At 39.8% G+C, this 24,870-nt stretch overlaps 1 protein-coding gene across 3 annotated transcripts in view; it reads right to left on the bottom strand.

Annotated features, from left to right (window-relative positions):
• pde3a (phosphodiesterase 3A, cGMP-inhibited) overlaps positions 1–24,870 on the bottom strand; it is a 95,643-nt gene that overhangs the window by 18,777 nt on the left and 51,996 nt on the right. For 2 of the 3 annotated variants that reach the window (XM_054793667.1, XM_054793666.1), the window contains exons 2-10: positions 10,794–11,039; positions 7,009–7,154; positions 6,821–6,933; positions 5,969–6,212; positions 4,354–4,430; positions 3,590–3,786; positions 1,828–1,965; positions 1,457–1,568; positions 78–185 (exon numbers count right to left, since the gene is read on the bottom strand). In XM_054793667.1, coding sequence (XP_054649642.1) covers positions 78–185; positions 1,457–1,568; positions 1,828–1,965; positions 3,590–3,786; positions 4,354–4,430; positions 5,969–6,212; positions 6,821–6,933; positions 7,009–7,154; positions 10,794–11,003 — 1,345 coding nt within the window. In that variant the 5' untranslated portion in view covers positions 11,004–11,039. Of the gene's footprint in view, positions 1–77; positions 186–1,456; positions 1,569–1,827; positions 1,966–3,589; positions 3,787–4,353; positions 4,431–5,968; positions 6,213–6,820; positions 6,934–7,008; positions 7,155–10,793; positions 11,040–21,078; positions 21,272–24,870 lie in introns of those variants that run through there. The other variant, XM_054793665.1, reaches the window with a different exon arrangement.

The raw sequence follows: 24,870 nt of genomic DNA, 5'->3' as shown, positions 1-24,870 counted from the left end.
ACAGTTAGACAGACATGAGTAGAAATGTTTGAGGAAGAGTGGATGGTTGTTTACACACTAGGAAAAAGCCTCCTCACCATTGTATTTTCCATTTTCAGTCAGGAGCGTGGGCAGGCCGGGCACCGGCTGTGTTGTGAGGTACCAAACAGCATGCAGAACATCAGTGGCGTGGATCCTGTTATGATCTGACAAGGACAGCAGAGGGCAGTAAAACCATGATGTATAATCTCACACAGCCTGGACAGTCACCGCTGGCTTGGTTATTACATTCTCAGGCTACATACAGGTTTATATTATGGGATATAATGTTTGACCTCAAAATATGGTAAATTGCAGAGAAAATTTAAACACATTTAGCCTCATTCAAGTGTTAATTTAAACGGAAAGACGTCTGATCATCCAGATATTTTTGCACCCATGAGCCAGTGCTAAAAAAAATGGAATGATACAAATTGGTGCTGTTTTAAATTAAGTGGTCCGACAATGGAATACAGTGGACCCCCACGTTTTGTTTGCGGTTACTCTCAGAGACCAGCGAATGTCAAAACAAAAACAGAGGCGCACATAAAAATGTCTATTTTTGACAAATGCCTCACTCCTACTCCTCCAAACCCTCCTGCTAGCTTGATGTTGATGTTCTTTGCTGATTTCGGATCAGCATTTGCAATAAGAGTGACCGTTATTTGGATTTGATTCAGCTCCAGAACCCTCCCCATCTCTCTTCAATCTGCCTCACACACTCGGTACTCACCACTACTGAAAGATAACGTAAGTTTGATCGATGAATAGATGGAAGCGGAGTCACGGTGTAGAAGTTACTGTATATACTGTATATTTCACTTTTCCATCAACAGTGTTGTTGCGTTCAAAGTGAGAATTGTCAACGCTTGCCAAAAAAAAAAAAACATTATCAATGAAGCATAAAGACATGTAAAAATTGTGGCTTTTTTAAAACAGCATTATATGTGTGATGTACATTCACCTGTATTATCATGTATTTATAAATTATTACCAACTTTTCGGGGAAAAAAGTAGAAATAAAAAAATATATATTTAAAAAATTGGTGGGACTGCGAATGCTAAATTGTGGATGTGCGGGGATCCAATGTACTGTAGTGTATATTATAAACGTAAAACTTGAAAGGTGCATAACTATTTAAAAATATGCTAGAAATATTTTATGGAAAATATGGAATTTTTAAGTGCTAAAAACTGGTAGGAAAGAAGGTGTTCGAAGCTTGGTGGAATTATGTCAATAAATCCAGTGTCAGTACTGTCAAAGAAAGCAAATACAACCTACTATAACCAACATCAAGTCGACTTATGCATATTCAAGCTTACATCTTCATTAACATCCCCAATCTCCATTCTCTTTCTGCTGTTGTAATTCACAAGGAAGGTATTGCATCTCAGTGAAAATCATGTTGGCAATAATACAATAAGACCATCTACTCACAAGGGATGTCTCTGTATCCGTTCTCCAAAGCATGAAAGTAGTTCATGAACTCTGCTAAAGGAATCTTGAACGTCCCAAACAGGCCCGTGTCTTCGAAGAGTTTGTATGACACCTGAGACATCAGACACGAGGAAAACAGCTTCACTACAGCGAATAGCGAGGGAGTTATTCACTTTTCATGTGACTCTTACCAAATAGCTACCATGTACTTCGAGTAGTTCAACTATAGTTGTTGTTTCCCCATGTCTATATTGAGAGTATTGATTTTGCCAGTAATTACTTAGACACGCAATTTCCTATCAATGCATACATTTCTGTCCATCAGTATTGATATCATCAAATAAATGTTTACATTTCTAACTAGTCCTTACCTGGCTAAGGATGCAACCTGTCTTGCCATGAGTCTTCTCCACTAAACTGAAAATAGGAAAATTCCATTTGTTGAGTTGACTCATGAGAGGGTCCAGCCCAGGCATCACCAGGGGCTCTGGCGCCAAGATTAGCTTGTCCTGTGGGTTGAGGAACAAATTACACAAGTGAAGGGACACTTATACAGTAGTAATTTCATTTATATTACAACGCAGTATTATTGGATAAATGATATTTCATTTTTATATGTTGACAAATTCCTTATTGTGAGATTTAAGTGGCTGGCCCTCAGTACACTTACATGCACTAAAACAGTCAGATTCCTCAAATACTTTCCCCATTTTGCACACTTCTATGTGAAGCCCAAGTTTACATGCATTCTCTCTAATTCCATGGTGAGCCAAATGCCATGTGCCTCTGGAGGGCAACTGTGGTCATTTCAGCTCGTTTAGCTATGTGGGTAGAGGAAGAAGATGCTAGCAGAAGCATCGAGTCTAACTAACATAACGTTCCAGAGCTCCTTCCAATTGGGAACATTTTACCAACAACACGTGCGTAAGAATGGAAATGTCCCATATTTTCCAATGCAAATGTTGGCAGGTGTGGTTTCAACCCCTCGGTATGTTAATCCAATCTTCATCTCCAATAAAACACAATCTAATTAAGGTGCTTGCATGCGTTTTAAAAAGCTGGTTGCAACCAAACACATGCAAGAATCTGTTGTTTTAGTGCATGTAAACATACTAACTGTAAATGACTTGCCCAATTAACTTTAATTTTGCTTTCACCCCCTGCAGTTTGGATTAAATGAGAAAATCCAGATCATTCACCAGTGGGATACACTGTATTTGTCTACAGCCACCCCATTACATCTTTCCACTCCCCATCACTAACCTAAACCTATATTCCATCATGTAAATCCACTGTCCCATACTGTAAACACTCAACAGCAGCAGCAGTGAGAGAACGGTTTGGTGGGAGCAAAGCACTCCAATCCTCTAGACAGGATTTTAGGATAAATATTTAACTTAGCTGACACTTTCGCCTGTCCTAAATCAATGAACCTCGTAGCTACTCCAGCAAACACATGCCCAGTGTTTGTTGCTGATGCTGAACAGACAGGAAAGATTTAAATAAATCCTGGAACAAAAATATGTCTCAGTGTTGCCATTCTATTTACTAATCTCCTCTCTCATATACTGTCTATGTATCTTATTCCCTTCTCTCGCTGTAGTAGGTTTTCCTGTTGCCAAAGATGCAGACACCAGTGCTGCCACTACATCTGTGAATAGTGAATAGTCAGCAATCGTCCTGTTGCTTGTACACCTCAGTTGTTTATATATTGTTGTTGTTTATCTATCATGGTGACTGCGATTGACACAGCTATTACTATGTGTACTGTTCATTCTATCCCATGTAGTAGGTGCAGGTCAAAGGTGCAGCCAACAACAATGCAATTTCATTTCCTAACTATTTTAGTAGTAGTAGTATAATTCATAGTTACGTTAAACATCAACATCAGTGCCTTGAGAGAACTTCTGTTGGGAAGTGGCACTATACAAAAAAAATAGTCATGACTTGACATGCCACAAAATAAAGCTACGTCTATGTATTAATTGTTGAATTAATGCTTAATGTAAACGTGAGACTTGACAACATTTTGCCAATAATGAAATGAAAATAAATAAATAAATAAATAAATAAATAAAATTGTATTAAAATAATGCCCTCATTTCGCTACCATAATAAAACCTGTTTGTCAACCTCGGGTGATGGCAGTAGGGGGTGCAGAATGATGCTCTCCGCTGCATAGTCCCTGCAACCTTCTCTTGCCTCGGACGGCTTCTTTCCTGCTTCTGCCTCTTCCTCGTTCTGTGCAAAGTCACTGCTGTCACTGTGGTTGGTCTCATAGGTGCTGTCATAGGTGCTGTCGTAGTCCGATGAGATGACCGCACGCTCATCTGTGGGGACGTCGCACATGCAATCAACATTGATCCTGCATGATCATTTGAGGCATCACATTTTTATCTGCTATCCAGTGGATCCCACACACTTCTCACACACTTCTTAAATGCATTTTAAATGATAAAAGATATAGGTACTCAATTTACAATGAGTGACAACGTAAGATGATCAATGAACTGCTGCAATCGGAGTCACAGTGTATCTGCTTCACTTTTGCATGTCACAACAACTATGGTTCTCTCCAGGACTGGCAAACTAAATGTGAAATCTCAACCCTTGCCGAAAATCTTTTTCGGCAAAGCATATAGACATAAACAGGTAAAAATTGTGGCCTTTGTTCAACAGTAGTACATGTACGCTGTACATTTTAGTGCAATAATTTATCACATATTTAGAAATTGTTACTGACTTATGGTGAATGAGATGTGTTTTCTGTGGAAAAAGACGGCCTATTTTAGGAGATTTTTTTTTTCTTTTCACTAAAAGTTGGATGCTGAATCACAAATGTGTGGCAACCCATTGTATACAGGTAGAATGTCAGAGTAGCTGAAATACTTGCTTACCCGGACGGGGTATTCGGTCTGTCTTGACAATAGATTCCACCCCATGGTTCAGTCGATTGTTGAACGGCCTGCCGCAGCTGATAAAAAGAGAGCAGAGATACACTGACACATTCAGGGGATGCACATTATTCCATCCAGATCAGTCTCTGATTACTGAGTCATTTCCTGTCCTTTCCGTGCTGATAAATCAAGTGAGTCATTTCCTCATTTAGATATACAGTATCTGCTCATGCGTTTCAACTTTGTTGCTGCATTTATGGAATCACAGTTCATATTAACAGAAACATTCTGTTTTATTTTACCACATAATAACAGCTTCAAAATCACTGCAATAGAAACTTTGTCTTGGCTTATTTACCTTGTGATCATGAATTTAGTGTTTCCACTTCCTCTAGCTTTAAGTGACTTAGACAATGCATTTACTTCTACACTAACCTATGAAGTATGAAACAGTATAATGCAATATAAAGGTGTGTACCAGAAAATAATCTGATGTGACACTGTTTAAGGACAGTCTTTAAATAAGAGTAACTTCTTTCTGGTGAGCTTGGAAATGACACTTTACAACTCTTGCGGGAGCTCAAGAGCAACTGTACATTTTTTCCCCCTTGAGCTGCTTTTGAGCATTAAGCCACACCCACTAAATTTAGAGGTAAAAACAGATTTGTAGATATATAAGCCGCACCGGCGTATAAGCTGCACGTATCAACATCATAAAATGGCATATTGTGGTGCACACGAGTCTGTGAGGACCAGGCAGCTCTTTATTTGACAGGAGCCAATCATGAGCTATGAAAAAACTCACATCAAGCTTGTCAATCCTTTGGAAATTGCAACAGGTCATTACTCAAAATCAGCAGTCTGACTCACGGTGTCATCTTACAAACAACATTAAACTCATCACACAGCAACACACAGGTGTATGTTAGAAATATACAAACGTGTACCAATATGAGTTTGAAATGGAAAAAAAAAACATTTTAAAGTTTTCCCATAATGCATTTAGTTTGAGCAAACTGTTTCACTGGAGGACAAGCAGCATAGAAAATGGTGGATGACGCTGCAATGCTGCAATGCTGTCCACCAGAGGGAGGCTGACGTCATTGCAGTGCCCCGATGAATGTATTGCTCAAACACAATGCATTATGGGAAAACTTGAAAAGAGTTGTTTTTTTCACTTCAAACTCATATTGGTACGTTTGTATATTTCTGAGGTTTTTGAGTGTTAAATTGCTATGTGATGAGTTTAGTGTTGTTAGTAAAGTTTTCTTTAAGATGGCACCGTGAGTCAGATTGTTATGTTGTTATACTGTATATATAATGACCTCCTGCGTTTTCCAATTAGTAGTAGTTCTGAAGTAAAGGAGATGTCATAAGGTTAGAATTTAGCCATATATTAGTCGCATCACTGTATAAGCCGCTGTGTTCAAGGTTTACGAAAAAAGTAGCGGCTTATACATTGGAATTTGCAGTAGTTGAAAGGTTCATGTAATGTGAGCATGATATCGGTTGTCAGTGTTGGCAGTACCAACTGATGGTTTAACTGACTGGTGAGCAATGCACCTAACTCTTACTGAAAGGGTCCTAATCTTAGTCTGTGTTGATTTTCTTTTACCTGCTACAGAGTGATGGAGGCCGCCAGTGAGGAGTAGTGGAGCTTGGGGCGCTCTGGCTGTGAGTTAAGGCTCGGTGGTGGGTCTTGGAGACCTCACAGCCAGGGGTCTGCTCTGTTAGTGTCCCGGCAAGCTCAGGAAGCTGCACTGAACATGTCTTGATGGTTGGGCTGGAGACAGGAGTGCCTTGAACAGGAGGTGACGGGCATGGAGAGCCCAGAGGTGATATGTTGGAGGGGACGAAGCCTGTAAGAGAGAACGACACACATTGTGTGCAGAAAGGACATTTTTTGGACTATACTATATCAACAAAATCATTGAAACAACTTTGAACTTATTGAACTTATGTTATTAATTATGGAGTTTTTGGCAATAGCTTCTACTCTTCTTCAAATGTTCCTGTGGGATTTTTTTGTCTATTAATGTAGAAAAAATATATGAGGTCAATCATGTTTTTGATGTGTCTCTTTTATTCCAAAAGATGTTTGATGGGTTTGAGGTCAGTTCTCTACACACCAGCGCTTCCTCACTAGATGCATCCAAGCATGCATTTATGGACCTTGCTTTTTGCACTGGGGCACAGTCATACAGGAACAGAAAAGGGTCTTTCCCATACTGCTACTGCAACAGGTTGGAGGAATACAACTGCCCAAAATATCTTAGAAAGGTGAATAATTAAGATTCAAGGGAAACTGAAGACATTGAAGGCCAATTACTTGATTAAGAAACATGTCACAATATTTATGTTCATATAGTGTATTTACCAATCTAGTGTGAACAAAAATCATCTCTTTTTAACATTTTCCTTGTGTACTCTGTAGCGTACGGTCCGATAGCTTCACCTCTCCACTCACCTGGTCTTCCCTGTTTGCTGTAGAAGTGGTTAAGGGTAATGGACGCAGCACACGAGGCGGACATGGAGCGGCTTTTTGAGATGGTTGTCATTACTGAGTTTCTCCATGATTCACTGGGTTCATGCAGGAAAACAGTCAGATAAATGTATTATTACATCACCAAATTACCTGCGAGTAATTGCTATTACCCGTCTGTGGTGTATTTGATGCTGGCTGAGCGATCTCTTCGTACAGGTCCAGGCTCGATGGCAGGCAGCCCTGTGGCAGAGGTGGTTGTGGTCCACGTTGATGAGATTCTTCGCAACAATCCCGGGGGAAGGCTCCGCCTTAGACGCTGCCAATGCAGATCATACAAACACAGTCAACAGACAGACATTCCTACCTCTATCAAATGAGGAAACACATCCAATATGAAGGATGCCATATTGCAAGTAAGGCCCAGGGGCCATTTGAGGCTCTAGGCTGCTTTTTTTTATTGGCCCGGTGCACATTATTCATTAATTTAATTTATATAATAATTTTAGTTATTTAGGTATAACAGAATTTTATAGACATCATATTACATCAACACTTTTCACCTGTATCACCACGCTGAGATGCACTTTTTTCTTGAAATACAGTGGTGTGAAAAAGTGTTTGCACCCTTCCTGATTTCTTTTTTTTTTTGCATGTTTGTCACACTTAAAATGTTTCAGATCTTCAAACAGATAAAAATATTAAATATTAAATATTTGTCAATGACAATACAACTGAACACAAAATACAGTTTTTAAATGAAACTTTTTATTATTAAGGGAGAAAAAAAAAACAAATCTACATGGCTCAGTGTGAAAAAGTGATTGCCCCCCCGTTAAAACATAAATGAGATTAATTGAGATCTGTCAGTCTGGAAAAGGTTATAAAGCCATTTCTAAAGCTTTGGAACTCCAGCAAACCACAGTGACAACAGTGAGAGCCATTATTCACAAATTGCAAAATCATGGAACAGTGGTGAACCTTTCCAGGAGTGGAACAAAACGACCCCAAGAGCATAGCGACAACTCATCTAAGAGGTCACAAAAGACCCCGCAATAACATCCAAAGAACTGCAGGCCTCACTTGCCTCAGTTAAGGTAAGTGTTCATGACTCCACCATAAGAAAGAGAAAGACACTGGGCAAAAACCGCCTGCATGGGTTCCAAGACCAAAACCACTGCTGAGCAAAAAGAACATTAAGGCTTGTCTCAATTTTGCCAGAAAAAATCTTGATGATTCCCAAGACCTTTGGGAAAATACTGTGATCTGTCGAGACAAAAGTTTAACTTTTTGGAAGGTGTGTGTCCCATTACATCTAAAAGTAACGGATATCAGAAAAGAACATCACACCGACAGTAAAATATGGTGGTGGTAGTGTGATGGTCTGGGGCTGTTTTGCTGCTTCAGAACCTGGAATCTATCTAAATGGAATCTACCAAAAAACCTGAAGGAGAACGTCCAGCCATCTGTTCGTGACATCAAGCAGAAAGGAACTTGGGTTCTGCAGCAGGACAATGAACCAAAACACACCAGCAAGTCCACCTCTGAAGAAAAACAAAATGAAGACTTTGGAGTGGCCTAGTCAAAGTCCTGACCTGAATCCTATTGAGATGCTGTGGCATGACCTTGAAAGGCAATTCATGCGTGAAAACCCTCCTTTGTGGCTGAATTACATGTTAATGTTTTGTTCTTGCTTAAGTCATTCAGTAGTGTAGCAGTAGTAAGCTTAATTATCAACTTTACTACATGAGGATACACATATTCTCAGTGAGCCAAAATGAAAAACATTCATCTAATGAAGCTTCATGTTTGTGTGCACTCAGGCAGCGTTGGAGCTGCTTTCTTGGTGTAGGTCATTTCTGCCTTGCATCATACGCTTTATTTAGTTTCTCTTGCCGCCTAAAGTGACTGCATACATTTTGAAACACTGGCCTTGTAAAACATTAAAAAGCCCTTTGGAGTCCTGTGGAACATTGTTTAGGCACATTACAGCTCAGTGCTACGCCAGCGTACAAGGGTTGGTGTATGCATATTGACATATACCGCAACAAACAACAAAGGTTTCCTTGTTAAGATAGAACAGTGACTGAGAACTTTGCCTTCCTGTGTCCTTTTCTCCAGGTACACTGGCTTCTTAAACGAGGGACGACTGTATATGCTTATCCATCCATCAATTTTCTATGCCGCTTATCCTCACTACGCTCACGGGGTATGCTGGAGCCTATCCCAGCTGGAATCGGGCGAGAGGCGGGGTACACCCTGGACTGGTTGTATAGGTTTACTTTTGTCTAAATAAAAAAAAATAAATAAAAAATGGCAACGAAAAAAAAACAAGCAAAACTGGTCAGTATTAATGTTGGGGGTGATGTATTAGAAAAGTAATGTACAAATTATCACTTTTTGTTGGAACACAGCTGTGTAGGGCATTATTAATACAGTGTTCCCTCATTTATCACAGGGGATAGGTTCCCAAAATAGCCCACAATAAGTGAAATCCGCAATGCAGCCAATTTGATTTTTTTTTTTTTTACAATTATTATATACGTTTTAAGGCTGCAAAACCCCTCAATTTCTCACATTTCTCTCTTGTTTAAACACTCTCAAAGTTCAAATTCTCTTTTTTTTTCTTTCTTTATTTTAATGATCAACCTACTAGGTTGAACACAAGAAATGATTACCGTAAAGCACCGTGTATTAACCGCACCCCCATTTTCAGGCTCACGGCGGGGGAAAAAATTTTTTTAGTTCATAAATGCTTGCCAATTCTTTCATCTCAAATCAACATGCGTGAAGGTACTAAGCAATTTCAAAAAGAAGAATAAAGAAGAAATCTGAACTTCGGCATCTAGATCTTTAATATTATGGCTAAGCACAGATTAATAATAATAATAATAATAATAATAATAAAAAATCAAAATAAAGAAATTTTCAGAGATGTTTTGATATCTTATCTTCACTGCTTCTCTTTTTCTCTATTATTTTATTGCATTGCTTCAGTGTGAATTTGAATAAACTCCAACGTTGTATTGTATTTTACTTTTGCAATGTTTTAATGGAAGCTTAGGTTAGCTTCAGTGTATATAGAGATCGTTTCACTGTGTGAAAATACAGACAGCCGTCAAATAAGTTAGTTGCATACACAAGCATTTTCAGCAACTGTACAGCAAAGGGCGGTAAAGTCAAAGCAACTGTCTGACCCACAGACGGCTATTCTAAAATGGACTTCTCATCAATTTCTGTGTCTGGTCACAGACCTGTCATTGTGTATTAACCGCACCCCGATTTTTTGCTTCTTACCAGTGGAAAAAAGTGCAGTTTATACACGGTGCTTTATGGTAAGTGTCTCACGCATATTTCACTCCTCTGACCGTGCTTCGTCCTGGGGCCGTTCGGGTGTAGCGTTTTTGTTTCCTTGTTAAAATGGTTAATGGTGCCCTAAAGCCGGCTAGCTTCTTCTTTTTCTTGCTTGCGATTAGCAAGCAGTTCATACGGTTAGCTAGTTTGCTAGCGACCATTGACCACAACTGGAACCGGCACGAAGGAGATTGATTGACAATGATCTACAGCCGGTCAGAGAGAACACAATCAGACAACACAAGTACTGTAGAACACAATCGGCGGGTTCTCCCTTAGCCAATCAGGACTGTTGTGGCTTGTACAGGCACATAAAACACATACTGAGACAAGGTGGAGGGACGACATCTTTGCTGCACACATCTTCAACTCTCACATGAGCGTACAACACCCTCTACTGGTCGCAGTAGTAAATACAATAACAGACACATACAACAGAGCACTGATAGATTGCTCTAATACACCACAAGGACGCAGAACACAATGCGCGTTCATACGCTGTTCAAACAAACAAACAACAATCAAAAAAACAGTGCTCTGTTTCCACTTTCAGTAGTTGCTTGGACATTCACATGCAGATAAAGGAGTGAACAAAAACACCCACCTTTGGAATGGCCAGTCTCTCTGCCTTATCAGGCCCGTCCTCTGAGTCAGAGCAGGTGTGTGTGATTGGCGTCACGTGGGGCCGATGGAGTGGCTGGAGGCTAATCTGGGTGCTGAGGAGGCTGCTGACAGCCTTCAGTGAGCTGCAGGTGTTAGGAGGCAGCGAAGGGTCTGCCAGCAGGTCTGATATCAAACCATGGGCCTCACCCATCACTGAGATGTCCACCACCACGCTGGTACCCGACGACTTGGGAAGACAAAACAAGAAAGCAACGTTAGCGAATGCTTGCAGATTCTCGTATGATACAACGATGCTGTAGGCAAACGTCACAGCACCGTGATGCACATGCTCTTCCACTCAGTGAAATTATGTTATTGGATGACAGTATACTAAATTAAACATGACACTGTATCCCCCATGAGTTTTTATACTGTATGGTCTATATTGCAATTGACCAGAATTGGCTGGCAGAACAGATGGCAGCTAGTTACCAAAAACAAAATACAATTGCCTGTTCATGAATGGAAACATGTTTTTTTGTTCACATCGGTGAAAGGCAGGTTGTCTGCCCTATTTGTCAGCAAGCACCTGCTACTGTATCACAAAAAAGGCAATTTCGAGTGTCATTACTTGCTTCGTGTCCCGAACTCCACTATAGAAATGTGTGTTTTCTACACTTTTGTTTGTAAAACTACTATTTCATGATTAATTGGAAAATGTGCACCTTGCTGAAACCCTTTTAATATGTTGCCTTGCCTTTGGCTGCATTGTTGTTTGCATAATCATTTTCATATTTTGTATATCTAGCAAATGCTAACTGGACATAATACATGAACTGTATGTATAATGAACGCTAAATCGCCATTTTGACTGACATACTACTAAGGTTATGTACACAACTATTGAGCAATTATGTGTAATTATATTTATTGCCATATTGAATTGAATTGTGAATCACTGAATGATTTTAACTGTGTTGTTGACCTATAAACTTTGAAACTGTGAATGTGAAATATTAATCATTAGGATTTAGTATAGTAGTTTAAAAGTTTACAAATTAGATATACAAATCATTTTAACTTGTCTTGAGCTTTTCTTTCTGTCACTCACGCACCCCAGTGACCTGGAGAGATGCAGAGATCTGCTCGAAAAAAGCGTGTCGAAGGTTGGGAAAGTTAGCAAACAACAGGAGAAATTATGATGCTAATTTTACAGTAATGAATGAAGTCATCAAACAACTGTGAACAAGTTGGGAAATATGATAGATTACAATCTACCGGTTGTTATTTCTGTGATATTGAAAACATGATTTAAAAAAATGAGGAATTCAGCCTTTTCTTGTCTTTGAGTTTCTCTTTTAAAAATATATATATATTTCCAAAAATGTGTCTCAAAAAAGGGGGTTCGCCTCTATTCAAGGTTGTCTTATATCCAGGTCAATAAGGCAGTACATCCCCGCAAAAACATAATGGGACCTACAGCGAAGGGCGAATATTTGATACGCCCATGAAAATGTAAATTTTCGTCACACGCTCTCCTCCCAGCTCCCTTCCCAAACCCTCCTGCTAGCTTGAATAATGCAATAAAGGTGACTGTTGTAATTATTCGATTAGATTTAACTCCAGAACCCTACCCTTCTCTCTTCAGTTGACATTGTTCACTCAGGACACAATCGAGACTTAAGCCCTAAATATTCCTCACACACTTATTAAACACCTTTACAGTAGAAAATGTATAGGTAATCACCACTGATGATTGATAATGTTGATGATCAATGAACAGATGGAATCTGAGACATGGTGTAGCCTTTAGCCTGGTCGTCAGGCTAGCACAAGTAGCTATCAGTCTAGAAAAGGCGTTTTTCCAAGCCGCGTCCACATATTCCACAGTGCTTGCCTGTAATATTTCCAGGAACAATTTACAATCATATACTGCATTAACTTATGTTTACCTTGCTGCAAGTTTTGAGGCCGGCTTGACTGTTGAAGCTCGTGCTTTTGTAGCCAAATCAACTATGGTGTGTTCAAGGACCGCCGATTAAAGTGCAAAATTTTAACGCTTGATGAAACAACATTATCAGTAAAGGATAAAGACATACAGTAAACATGTAAAAAATGCAGGCTTTCTTATAGTGGTACATGTATGCAGTACATTTTACCTGTATTATCATGTATTCATAAATTGTTACCGACCTATGGTGAATGAGATGTGTTTTCTGCGGAAAAAAAACGGCCCATTTTCAGAGATAAGAACACATATTGAATTAGAATTGTGAATGAATAGTGAATGTGTGGCGGGCCACTGTAGTGGAAATTGATGGTGTACTTTTAGAGGAACGCTGCTAACTAACAAACAAAGTGACAGTGGAAATTGAAGCTAAAAACGGTACCCCTCGCACTTTTGCAACATCATTCTGAAAAAGGCCTTCCACTGCTGTCTGTGGTCTAAATTTAGCCGTCACTCGATTGAACATATTGACTGATAAGCCCAAAGTCTTGTCTATGTCAAAGGTCAAGCTTGGGTGTGTAATGGATTCCTTTGTTAATGTCAACATGTGCTAATCAGAGAATATTTCTTCACACATTCACAGACAACCAAACCATTTTGCCCACTAATAGTGGGTAGATAATAGTAAATATTAATAACTGTAAGAGATATTTTACCAAAGGATGGTAATGTATATATTGAAAGCAGTCCAGATGTTTCCTCCTTTTCGCCCCCACTGAGGCAACACACGAAGCAAATGAGCTCACGTGATGCTTTTATAAGCCTCGGCTCACCCATCTGCCTCACCTCGAGGCTACTATGCTTGACGACTGCCAGCAACCTCTTCCTTTGCCATTCTGCTGGTATTTGTGCCCAGCTTGTACACTTCACTACATATTTTATCGAGAGAACGTCCATCTTGTTATTTTCAGCGAACGCCGTAAATTCCGTTACTTTTTCTCAAACTTTGAACCCTGAGGTTTATACACAGTTCTTTTTTTTTTTGCATTTTGCGTTTTGAAGCTCTACTTAGAACCTCCAACAAAAGCAAATGTAAATTCTTGAAATTTTTCAACCGGTCTCAAAATTTCAGGAGTGTACAAGTTTAATTTCTATAGTATCGTCCTTTCGGAAGATATACTACAATAAAAAGGCAGAAATACTTTTGGCAGAAATAAGATAGCGAAAGAAATTACTCTATGTAGACATTATAAAATGTGTCTGGATATGAAATAAATCATGGATGGTTCAATCACTGAACACAAATCAGTAACATTTGCACACAAACTCTGCATATGAGTGACGTGTGAGATGCTTTCCCTGTCACCACTGAAAAAGAACTCAATGCGCTGAATGAAATGAGGAAATCCAAATGTCCACTAATCAAGCAAAGCAGAGTGCAGCCCAAAAGCATTTTCTTAACTTCAGCACGAGATGAACACAAGTGTGGCAACCTGTAGCCAGCTCCAACTTATCTGCAGCACAAGTCATACGGCAGCCCACCAAGGACAATCTACTAACTCCTGCACTATCTTTCATTCATTCATTTTTTACGGTCCACCTTGTTCAGGGTCACAGGTGAGTTGGAGCCTGACTTTGGACGGAAGGCAGGGCCCACTCTGGACTGGTAGGCAGTCATCACAGGGCACAAACAACCATTCACACTCATACACACACGTGGGGACAATTTAGAGTCTCCAGTTAGGGTCACCTAACGTGCATGTGGGAGGAAACCAAACGGAGTGGTCTGGGGTGAGTCAACATGTTTTAATTTCTTAACCTGCATTCGCTTGAAAGGTAACACAAGCGCAAATGTATTTAAACAAAAGACGATTTTCGTATTATGCTTCCTGACACAAATAGTTTTTACTTACTTACTTCAACCACGTCTACTGATGAGTAAACGCGTCAAGCATGTTGGCAGAGATTGTTTCCTGGACGAGTGCATGACAGCATGAGTGCGTGTGGGTGAGTGTGCAAACTGTGTATGTGTCACCTCAACCTGAACAAAACCCATTAGACCACTCCAGAGCTTTATGACATCCTGCTATTGTGACATTCACCCATTACCTGGCTGTAATGGACTCTGTGGTGACAGGGGACTCTTGCGTGTGTGTACCTGTGTGTCTACATTTGTGCAAACCGATTTTAACCTTGAAAATGAAGACCCTTTATTTCTAAAATGGCAAAATCTCCCCATTAATGATCCCTACAGAGAACTACAGTGGAACCTCTGTTTTTGTCATTAATCTTTTGTCATTATCCCAAAAGGTCGAACAAAACCGAAAAGTACAAAAATCAATTTTTCCCAAAAGAAATAATGCAAATCCAATTAATCTCCTCCAACCAAAAGCATTAACATAAAAACACATTTTATAGAGAAGAGTTATAGTTTTACATGCAGAAAACAAAGCCAAATACAGTCCCTCGCCACATCGCGGTTCAAATTTCACAGCTTCACTCCATCACGGTTTTTCAACGAGTATTAATTAATATACAGTATCATTCTGTTTCGTGGTTGAATACGGCCTATTATTATACAAAAAGTATGCATGTTTAAGAAAACTGTACATATTCCTTGGCTAAATTAAGCATTTTCAAGCATAAAAATGACTAAATTAACTAAAATACAAATATAAGGCATTAAGAAGGCACATTCAAATTGTGAATGTAGTATTCTACATTGGTCACTAGGTCAGTAATTGTTCAGTGACATGCACCAGACTTGATTGCAACAGACTTTTATTGCAAGTTGAAATTATCTCACCAGAGGCACAATAATAATAACATAATAATAATAATCATATTACACGTCATAATAATAATAACAAAACAATATACAATAATAATGAATTATATATATATATATATAATAGGGATGTCTGATAATATCGGCCCACCAATATTATCGGCCTGATATTGTATATAAATATTTATATACATAAAAATGTAATATTGGTTGATATCGGTATCAGGTTTTTCCCTATAATGAAAAGCGATAATAAAAAACTGTTGCATATATAAGCCTATGGGCTCCCGTACACCTTTATTCATTGCCAAGAGAAATGTCTAAAATGTCTAAAACAATATTGCATTAATTCCATGACAGGAGATATGTGATGTTACACATATCGGTATCGGTTGATATCGGAATCAGAAATTGAGAGTTGGAAGATATCGACATATCGGTTATCGGCAAAAAAGGCAATATCGAAAATACCTAATATATGTAAGGATATATAATAATAATGATAACACGGGCTACTGTAACTGTAACCATAACTTTAAAGAGTAGACGATTAGAGCTATAGACTTGCTGACTTTAACTTTATTGTAAACCTCAGCAGGAGGGACATCTTCACGACATACGCTAGCGCAGCTCACTATCTGTAGTGTGTCTCCATTAAACCATTCCCTCTGCAACCTGTGTTCACCAGGAACCTTACATTATAATCCTATTGTAAGAGAGATTACCTTCCTACTTTGCCACAAATTCTTTCTTGAATTCAATAGTGTCTCTCAACTTCTTTATCAAAGTTCTGACACTTGAAAATTGTTTGCAGCTGTCCTCAATAAAAAAGAAGATACACTCAGAACACTCAGAAATATGCAGTGCACTTGAACACCTCATCAGCGCTTGGTGCAGTTCTTAAAAAGAGGGAAGAAGGAGATAGATACAGAGTTGTTCATCATTCTGTGTGCGTTCTATGAAGAAATAAGCCACCCACACACACACATAATAAAGACATAATTTTAACCTCTCAGTCAGGAAGTAAAACGTGATTGTGAGAATACTTGTGAGCTGGCTGGAGTTTTCTATTGCTTTTCCTTACTAAAATATTGCATAATGAAACCGGTTCGTTCTTGTTGAATAACCCGAAACGTCAAAAGCCTGGTTCACAACGGGACGTGACCATGAAGGAGTAAGATCTGGACACGCATGAAGGACGTAGAAAATATCTGAACGTACGTGGCCGCACTAATTACTGGATGTATGTGGGGTGCACGTGCGGCGCCCGACACACATAGGAGTCTGCAAGTGTGATGTATGGAAAAAATTAACATTTTGCCCAAACCTGACACCAAGCAAAACGTATGAAAGACACACGTTGGCCATACGGACGACGCCCGAAGACGTACAAAGTGTGTAAGTTTGTTGTGCAACCTGATAAAAAACATAAGCGGCCGTAGAGTTTGTTTGACATGACAAAGAACCTCTGTGGCCGGTCTGCAGCCAGTCTACGGCTCAAAAGTCAGCACATCACAGGTTCTTTCGGTTTTGTGCGACCGTACGAGTCCGTACGACCAGCTGTGACCTAGGCTTCAGTCAAGTTGCTGTACTCACTGCAGATTGTTTTTTGACAGTAAAGACCATGCCGTGTAAATGAACTGGGTGACATCACGACTAATCAGTGGTGCTTCGTACAATGATTGACTGCGTGACGGTGCGTGACAATGACGGTGCAGTCATACCATGCAGATGTGCAGGATTCAAGCAGAAATATAAGCCGCAGTGCAATGGAAGAAAACATGCCATCTGAGGTGAAGGAGGAAAAGAGGACATCCTGTCACCTTAAGTGAACTACTCCTATACTGAAAGTGTCGGGTTATTATTGAGCCAGCTCTGTTTCCTTTCTACATGGTGGCTCACAGCAAACTACCAACTGTGTGACATCAACTTGATAAAAATGATGGATCTGATTTGCCTCTACACAAGCATGAAAAAGATAAATACTTTCATTCCCGATAAGCACAAAAACAGACATCTCAATAACATTATTTATGGCAATATAGAAAAAAAAAGACAGTCATTCCAGTGAACAGGCTGCAGTTTTTAGTGCATAGATATAAACAAACAATATAATCGCTGGCTGTATCTCACCACTATGTAGTATCTTGCATGCTTTGAAAGCCTGCTCTTGTTTATGTCCTTATGATTTACGTCTCTAGCGGTCACTATTTTCAGGCATATTATACAAAATATCACACCTTTCTCAAATTCTATCCTCTTTCCAAACTAGTACAACTCCCAACATTACACACATCTAATAAATCATCCACAGATGCTTCCAACTTCAAAATAACAATGAGCCCATCTCCATGCCCTTCCATGTGCAATATCTATATATTTTTTAAAAAGTCAGAGGCAGCATGCTGGAATGGCAATGGTTGTTTGTTTATATGTGCCCTGTGATTGACTAGAAACCAATCCAGTTCCCGACTCCCTGAGCTGTAATTATGTCATGTGTCATGTAGCGTCATGTAATTATTGCATGTGACACAATAGATCCCCCACTTTTCACAGGAGTTACCATCCAGGACCACCAGTAAATGGCAAAAAAAATCACAAGTAATTGATACGCCCATAAAAATGTCTCTTTATGACGTGCCCCTGCAATTTCCTCAACATTTGCAATAAAAGTGATTTTTGTAATACGCACTTATTAGGTTAGATTCAGCTCCAGAACCCTCCTCTCTTCAGTTGCCTTTTTTCACTTGAGATCCATCAATGAACAGATAGAATTGGAGTCTGATCGTCAGGTTTGCACTAGAGGCTAGCAGGTGTTTGTCCAAGCCTGCCTGATCAATATAATTCAAACTGCTTGACTCACAACAAACATTAATAGAACTTATAACTAACTTCTGTTTACCTTGCTGCAAGTTTTGGCCAGATTGACTGCCGAAGCTGGTGCTTCCGTAGCCAAATAAATCTGGAAATTTGTGGGGCCGTGCAATTTTTTTGACCAAAAATCTGTAAATTTATGGGGCCACAAGTGCTGAATCGCAAATGTGTCAGGATCCACTGTATAAGGTAATTTGCTGAAGCTATTGTGAAAATGCATTTAATGCATTTGTTATTCTTGCAACTAAAATAGTCTTTTGGCTTGAAATGACACAAGAAAGTGAAAAAATAGTGAAAAGAATGTGAGTGTAAATAGTTGTTTGTGTTTTACTGGTGACCAGTCCAGGTTGTACTCCGTCCCTCACCCAAAGTTATCTGGGATAAGCTCCAGCTCACTAAGGCTAAGCTCTAGAAAATTAATTAATTCATGTATGTACAGTCTTCCCTTGTTTATCGCGGTTAATTGGTTCTAGACCCGACTGTGGTAAGTGAATTTCCAGTAGGATTCATTGTTATAAAAGGAATATTTTTGTAGTTTTAGCATAGAAAACATGTTCAGGACTTTTGAAATGTTTTTTTTTACCACTATTACAGCCATCTGGACACCCCACCCAACACCCCACAGTCACCTTAACACTCCTATTATTCTCTGTTTACACCACATTGCTAATGCGCAGGCTACGGGATCACTGCAGGGACACAAGAGATGGGCACGGCTACATAACATGCTAGCGAACTATCGAGTTAACCTCCAATGTATTTATTCTAAACTTAAGAAAGGGTTTAAAAGAGACTGGGTAAGAAAGACAAAATAAAAAGCCAAAAACTCACCACTTCCACACAGGACAGGAGGAGAACTTCTTTTTACTTGTTATTTGTCAGACATGCCATGGATGACTACATGCAGTGTGATGGTAATGTGAAGTAATGTAATTTCTTCTCATTACTGACGCCCACTGGCCAGAATACTACATATAATTTGTATTTAAATATTTTTGACTAATAATGGGCCAACCACGAAACAGCAATCATTTATTAATTATTTAATTTTTGAAAAAACGTGATCGAGTGAAGGAGTGAGGGAGTGAAGGACGGCTGTATTCTATATGTAACATCATGAAAGTGGATTTCATCACAACATATAAAACAAAATTCCCCCACTCCCACTGACTCTGGATACATGACAATGTTGTGTCCCTTTCGGTTCCCATACCCTCTTCCTCCCATGTTGGCTATTTCCAACTATTTCATTTTTCCCACTCTACCCCCATTCCCCTGCCTTCTCCTGAGACAGTGAGATTTGTAGGCAGATCAGGCATAAAGGCAGATGGTAAGAGCAGAGAGAGATAAAACAAAAATAGATGGAGAGAGAGAATGACGGACAGAGAAAGAGAGGAGCTGAGTCCAAAGGCAGGACGTGGTCAGTCAAGTGAAAATGGGAACAGCTCACTTGAGCAGGCCAGCTGAGCTCCTCTACAGTGTAATCTATGCTAACTGTACACTGTACTGCCATTTATCATAGTTTCTCTGGGAGTGTATTATTAAAAACCTTTACTAAAAACATACACCTGCTAAATCTGATCAGTGCCATGTAACCCTTGTAATCATCTACCATTAATCAACAACTACTTTGGTATTCGAGTAATCATTTTTTTAATTAAAAAATGTAAATATCCTCTGATTTCAGCTTCTCAAAGGTGAATTTTTAAATTTCCTTAGTCTTCCATGATAGCAGACCTATTATCTTTGTGTTTTAGGCAAAACAAGATATTCGCACGATGATGTGTGTTTGGTTCATATTGATTTGGCCCGTCTAGGGCCTAACCAATTACTCGATAAATCAAAACAACAAGCTTCGGCTTAATCGACGAACACAACAGCATTTTCTTTAAAAATGCATGCCTAAGTAGCAAAAGTCAACAATAAACACCAGAAGCAATATTCATGTTGTGGATGCAACATAATGACTTCCACTAAGGCAGTGATGCAGGATTGAAGACATCAGTTTATTGTACTGACTTCAAACTGCGTTGTGTCCCTCAGCAGACTCCGGTGAGGTTCAGTGTTGATCTCAAGGGTACATCAACAGGAGCCAGGAAGCCGGCTAGCATCTCCAACATCTACTTGTAATTGATTTTCACATGCAGCGGGATTTGAAAACCCAAGCCCAAGGCTTAAAGACTCAACTGCCTTCCCAAGTTGCAACAAGTGTATATATTGATTGGTTGATGATGACAAATTATATGCTGTTTTTTAATTGAATTTCTTGGGCCATTCCATCTGATTAATTGCGATGGTTAAGAATAAATTGATGCTGCTACTCTAGCTACTGTATTTATGAATTCACAGTCACCATGCAAAGCATTGTGATCCATATCAAAGAATGCAAATTGTATTACAGGCTTAATCAAATAAAATAATGTGTCAATAAATAATAATAGTGACACTAAATCTCCCAACAGCAGCTCCTGCTTACGAACACCAAATGCTCACATGCATAATTGACCTAAAAAGTAGGCTGTATCAAGCTTAATTTAGACATTGCATCAAGTTGTCCTATTTAAACCATCTCACCAATACTGGTTAAATGGCGTCCTGATGTTCGGCACATGCATGCACAAAGATACAGAAAGATACAACAAAATACAAAATACAGTCTTCATTCTTACACTCTACCTGCTTTAAGGGACGCAAATTGTCCTGGTGGCATCCCATGATGCCCGATGAGTGCCTCCTCTGCATGGTTTGTGTCGGTTAAACCAAGTAGTCTAGTTGATACAATATGTTGCAGCAGTGATCTCTGTCCTTATCTTCTGCTTAAATGGCACATGAACCTCAGTAGAAAGCCAGTGACATTTTAGTAGTGCAACCCACAAACATCTCAATGCCCTCTCAGCTCGTGTGCCTTTGCGCTCCTCCGCTGCTTCATGAACCTCCCTCTGCCCTGTCACCCACCCCGCCCCCTGCTCTGCATCTTCCAATTGTAAGTGTCCGCCGGTGGTGCGGGGATGAGAGGACCTGCAAGTACAGTATTGAAAAATACCTGGTTGCTAAGATACACTAAGATACACCGGGACAAAGATCAAAGATACTCGTCAACGGGCCATAAACTACTTGTTGGGGGTTCAGTTGGTCGCAGTTTTACAAAGCAGACACCTGCAGTGGTTGTCCAGGGTTTCCTGTAATAACAGGTGGTGCATGACAATCAAAGCAGCAGGAAGTGTGTATGATCACAACCCAGCTCTCTACAGTACATGGCTTGTTACATATTGATCATTGATGGTCAGCTCCAATGGAAGGCTTGTTGTTTGCTGAAGCCTGTGTTTGGTTGGATGAATTCAAAATCCAATCAATCATGTGTATTGTATGTAATAATGTAATGCATATAATGTACAGTAAGTCATCTTAGTAAACTTAGTAGTAGGGATATCTACCTGTACATTATCACACAGTATGATGTGAAAAAAAAGTATTGACCCGAAAATAAGGTCATATTTTTCCTTAGAGGCCACACGGTGGCCGAGTTGTTCACCACACAGCCAGGAGATCGGAAAGACCTGGGTTCAAAGATTATTTGATCAAATCAGAGACCAAGAACAGACATTTCATCTTGAAAGGCAAGTTATAGTATCCATAGGATCCATTCCTCCATTTTCTATGCTGCTTATCCTCATTTGAGTTGCGGGGGTATGCGGCAGCCTACCCCAACTGACTTATGGGCGAGAGGCGGGGTACACCCACAACTGGTTGCCAGCCAATCGCAGGGCACATACAGACAAACAACCATTCACACTCACATTCATACCTATGGAGAATTCAAATTAACATGCATGCAACCCACACACGCACAGAGAGAGCATGCGAGACCACACAGAGATGCCCAAGCGGAGATTTGAACCCAGGTCTTCCCGGTCTCCTGACTATGTGGCCAACATGCTAACCACTCGGCCACCGTAGAAAACAACAGGCTAAATAGGCCTGTTGTTTTAGGGTTATAGTCTGGAAAATACGGTAGTAATTTATTTTGTAATAATTGCACTTGAAAGTTTCCTGTGACATGGTTCGGCCCCTGCCCGCGGTGGTTCGGGACCCCTGATTTAGATGGCATGCCTGAAAAGCGTGAAGACTAGTTTATTCACTGTTTGCTTTCTTTTTACGCATAATTAGGGACCTATGACGGAATCACAGAATTGGCCAATAAAAATGGAACCAACTGTTAAATGCAGAATATTGTCGAAATCAAATGCTGTTATCATGAGGAGAGGGAGTCAAAAGAACTACACACAGCAACGCAATAGGTGGATAAAAACGGACACGACACTCCCAACGTATAATGCAGAATAATAACCGATAACTATGTGAACTCTAAGCATGTACTTTTACATTTACAAACACTGTACAGTAAAGCACACTGGGAAACAGGAAGTGCTCCCAGTGACGCTACGCTAAATACACCATCTCTGTTAAGAAAAAAAAAATCCACACACAGATATGTAGTGTATTGTTAAACAAATATATGGGGTCATATTTGAGCTGATGTTGCTGATTGTCGCCGTCCGGCACTATACATTCACTTTGCCAATCAAACGCCCCAGCAAGCGCCAACCGCCGGGACGAATGCCCCACAGCACATCCACACTGGAACTGTGGCATTCAGCTTAGAAACTATCGCTTTTGTGCTTTCATTCATATTAGCGTTAGCTTGCTAACTGCTAGCGAGCACTCTGTGTATTCAATCACTATGGAGCTAGCCTCCGCCGCCACATAACTGAGACAAGACGCTGAATAGCTGACAGGAGGCTCACTCTTTCCCTTCATTTGACTATAGAACCAATGCACTCAGACACAAGAAGAGTGAACCCTCTTGTCATCCACCCTGTGTGCTACAGCGAGATGAGGAAATGGCACAGGCACACATACATGTCGCACATGTCAATTTATCGTTAATCGTTTTATCGATTATCGTGGCAGGCCTAGTTATTATCATTATTTATTAGCGTTTGTGCTTGAACCGCTGTGTTTAGCAAAGAGAACAGAATAAAACTTGCATGGTGCAATTATATTTTGTGAGATTATTCATTTGAAGAAAATTATATTAGAGTGATGGACAGTTTACCTTACCAATGTCTACCTGTACATTGCGTTTGTTTTTTCATATTGAGGTCCATTTTGGGTTGAGCTGTTTAAAAAAAACTGAATGTTTCATGAACAAAAATGTGAATAAAGCAACCATATTTTCCAGTCTCCTGTTCATAGGTGTTAAAATGATCTTTCAAAGGTACACTTATTATAGATAAAAAGTTCTATTTGCAATTAATTGTGATTAATTACCAGTTAACTATGGACAGCGTGTGATTAATCATGATTACATATTTTAATCTATTGACAGCTAATGTAAATACATATAAATTATGAATGAAAGGCATGAATTAACATTTAAGGTTACTTTTCCCTTCAGTGAAGATGTGATTCTTGATGTGAGTGTTGCCAAAGCGAGACACAACACAGACACCAACTTCCTGTTTTGTCATGAGTTATTTCTAATGACATTTCGGACACACATTAACACACTGTACATGCAGTATGAACTACCACAGTACTTTATTTTATTGGTGCTGGTGACCATTTCTGTTTTCTTCTTTCAGTTGCAACCCGGGTGGTGTCAGGTGAACGTTAAGCAAATAAAGATCCATCCATTCATTTTCAATGCCGCTTATCCTCATTATGGGGTATGCTGGAGCCTATCCCAGCTGACTTCGGGCGAGAGGCAGGCTACACCCTGGACTGGTCGCCAGCCAATTGCAGGGCAAACAATCATTCACGCTTACATTCATACCTATGGACAATTTAGAGTCGCTGATTAACCTAACATGCATGTTTGTGGAATGTGGGAGGAAACCGGAGTACCCGGAGAAAACCCACTCACGCATGGGGAGAACATTCAAACTCCACACAGAGATGCCCAAGCGAAGATTCAAACCCAGGTCTTCCCGATCTCCTGACTGTGTGGCTTTTGTAGGCTGTGATCTGTTATTGGTCATGTGGGCTGTACTGTTTTTTGCTCCCATCTTGTATCTCGAGCAGGTTAGCTTCAGCGTATAAATTACCGTGACGACATAGCCTGCTAAAAAGTGAACCTGCTTCGTGGTACAGCGTATCTGGACTTAGTCCTCAAATACATCCAGGAAAAGGAGAACTCCTGCTTCGTAGTACAGGCCCCTGCACAGCCACTGACAATTCACCACAAATCTGAAAAGACAATAGCAAATTTCTCTTCATTTGCTATCTCCTCTTTTCTTTCCCTCCTCCCGCCAACTATTCTTATTCCATCTAAAAATACATGAGGAGCTGGAGCTGCTGATGAAGAAAACGACTCATCACTTCATGCCCGAGGGCTGATGTACATACAACTCAACATCCACCAAAAAAAAAACCCTCCCCATCCTCTGGCTACAATGATTTTACAAT

This window comes from Dunckerocampus dactyliophorus, chromosome 12 (assembly GCF_027744805.1).
Source record: "Dunckerocampus dactyliophorus isolate RoL2022-P2 chromosome 12, RoL_Ddac_1.1, whole genome shotgun sequence".
Taxonomy (NCBI): Eukaryota; Metazoa; Chordata; class Actinopteri; order Syngnathiformes; family Syngnathidae; genus Dunckerocampus; species Dunckerocampus dactyliophorus.
The sequence above is the reverse complement of the archived record's forward strand: the minus strand, read 5'-3'. Positions and strand labels throughout refer to the sequence as shown.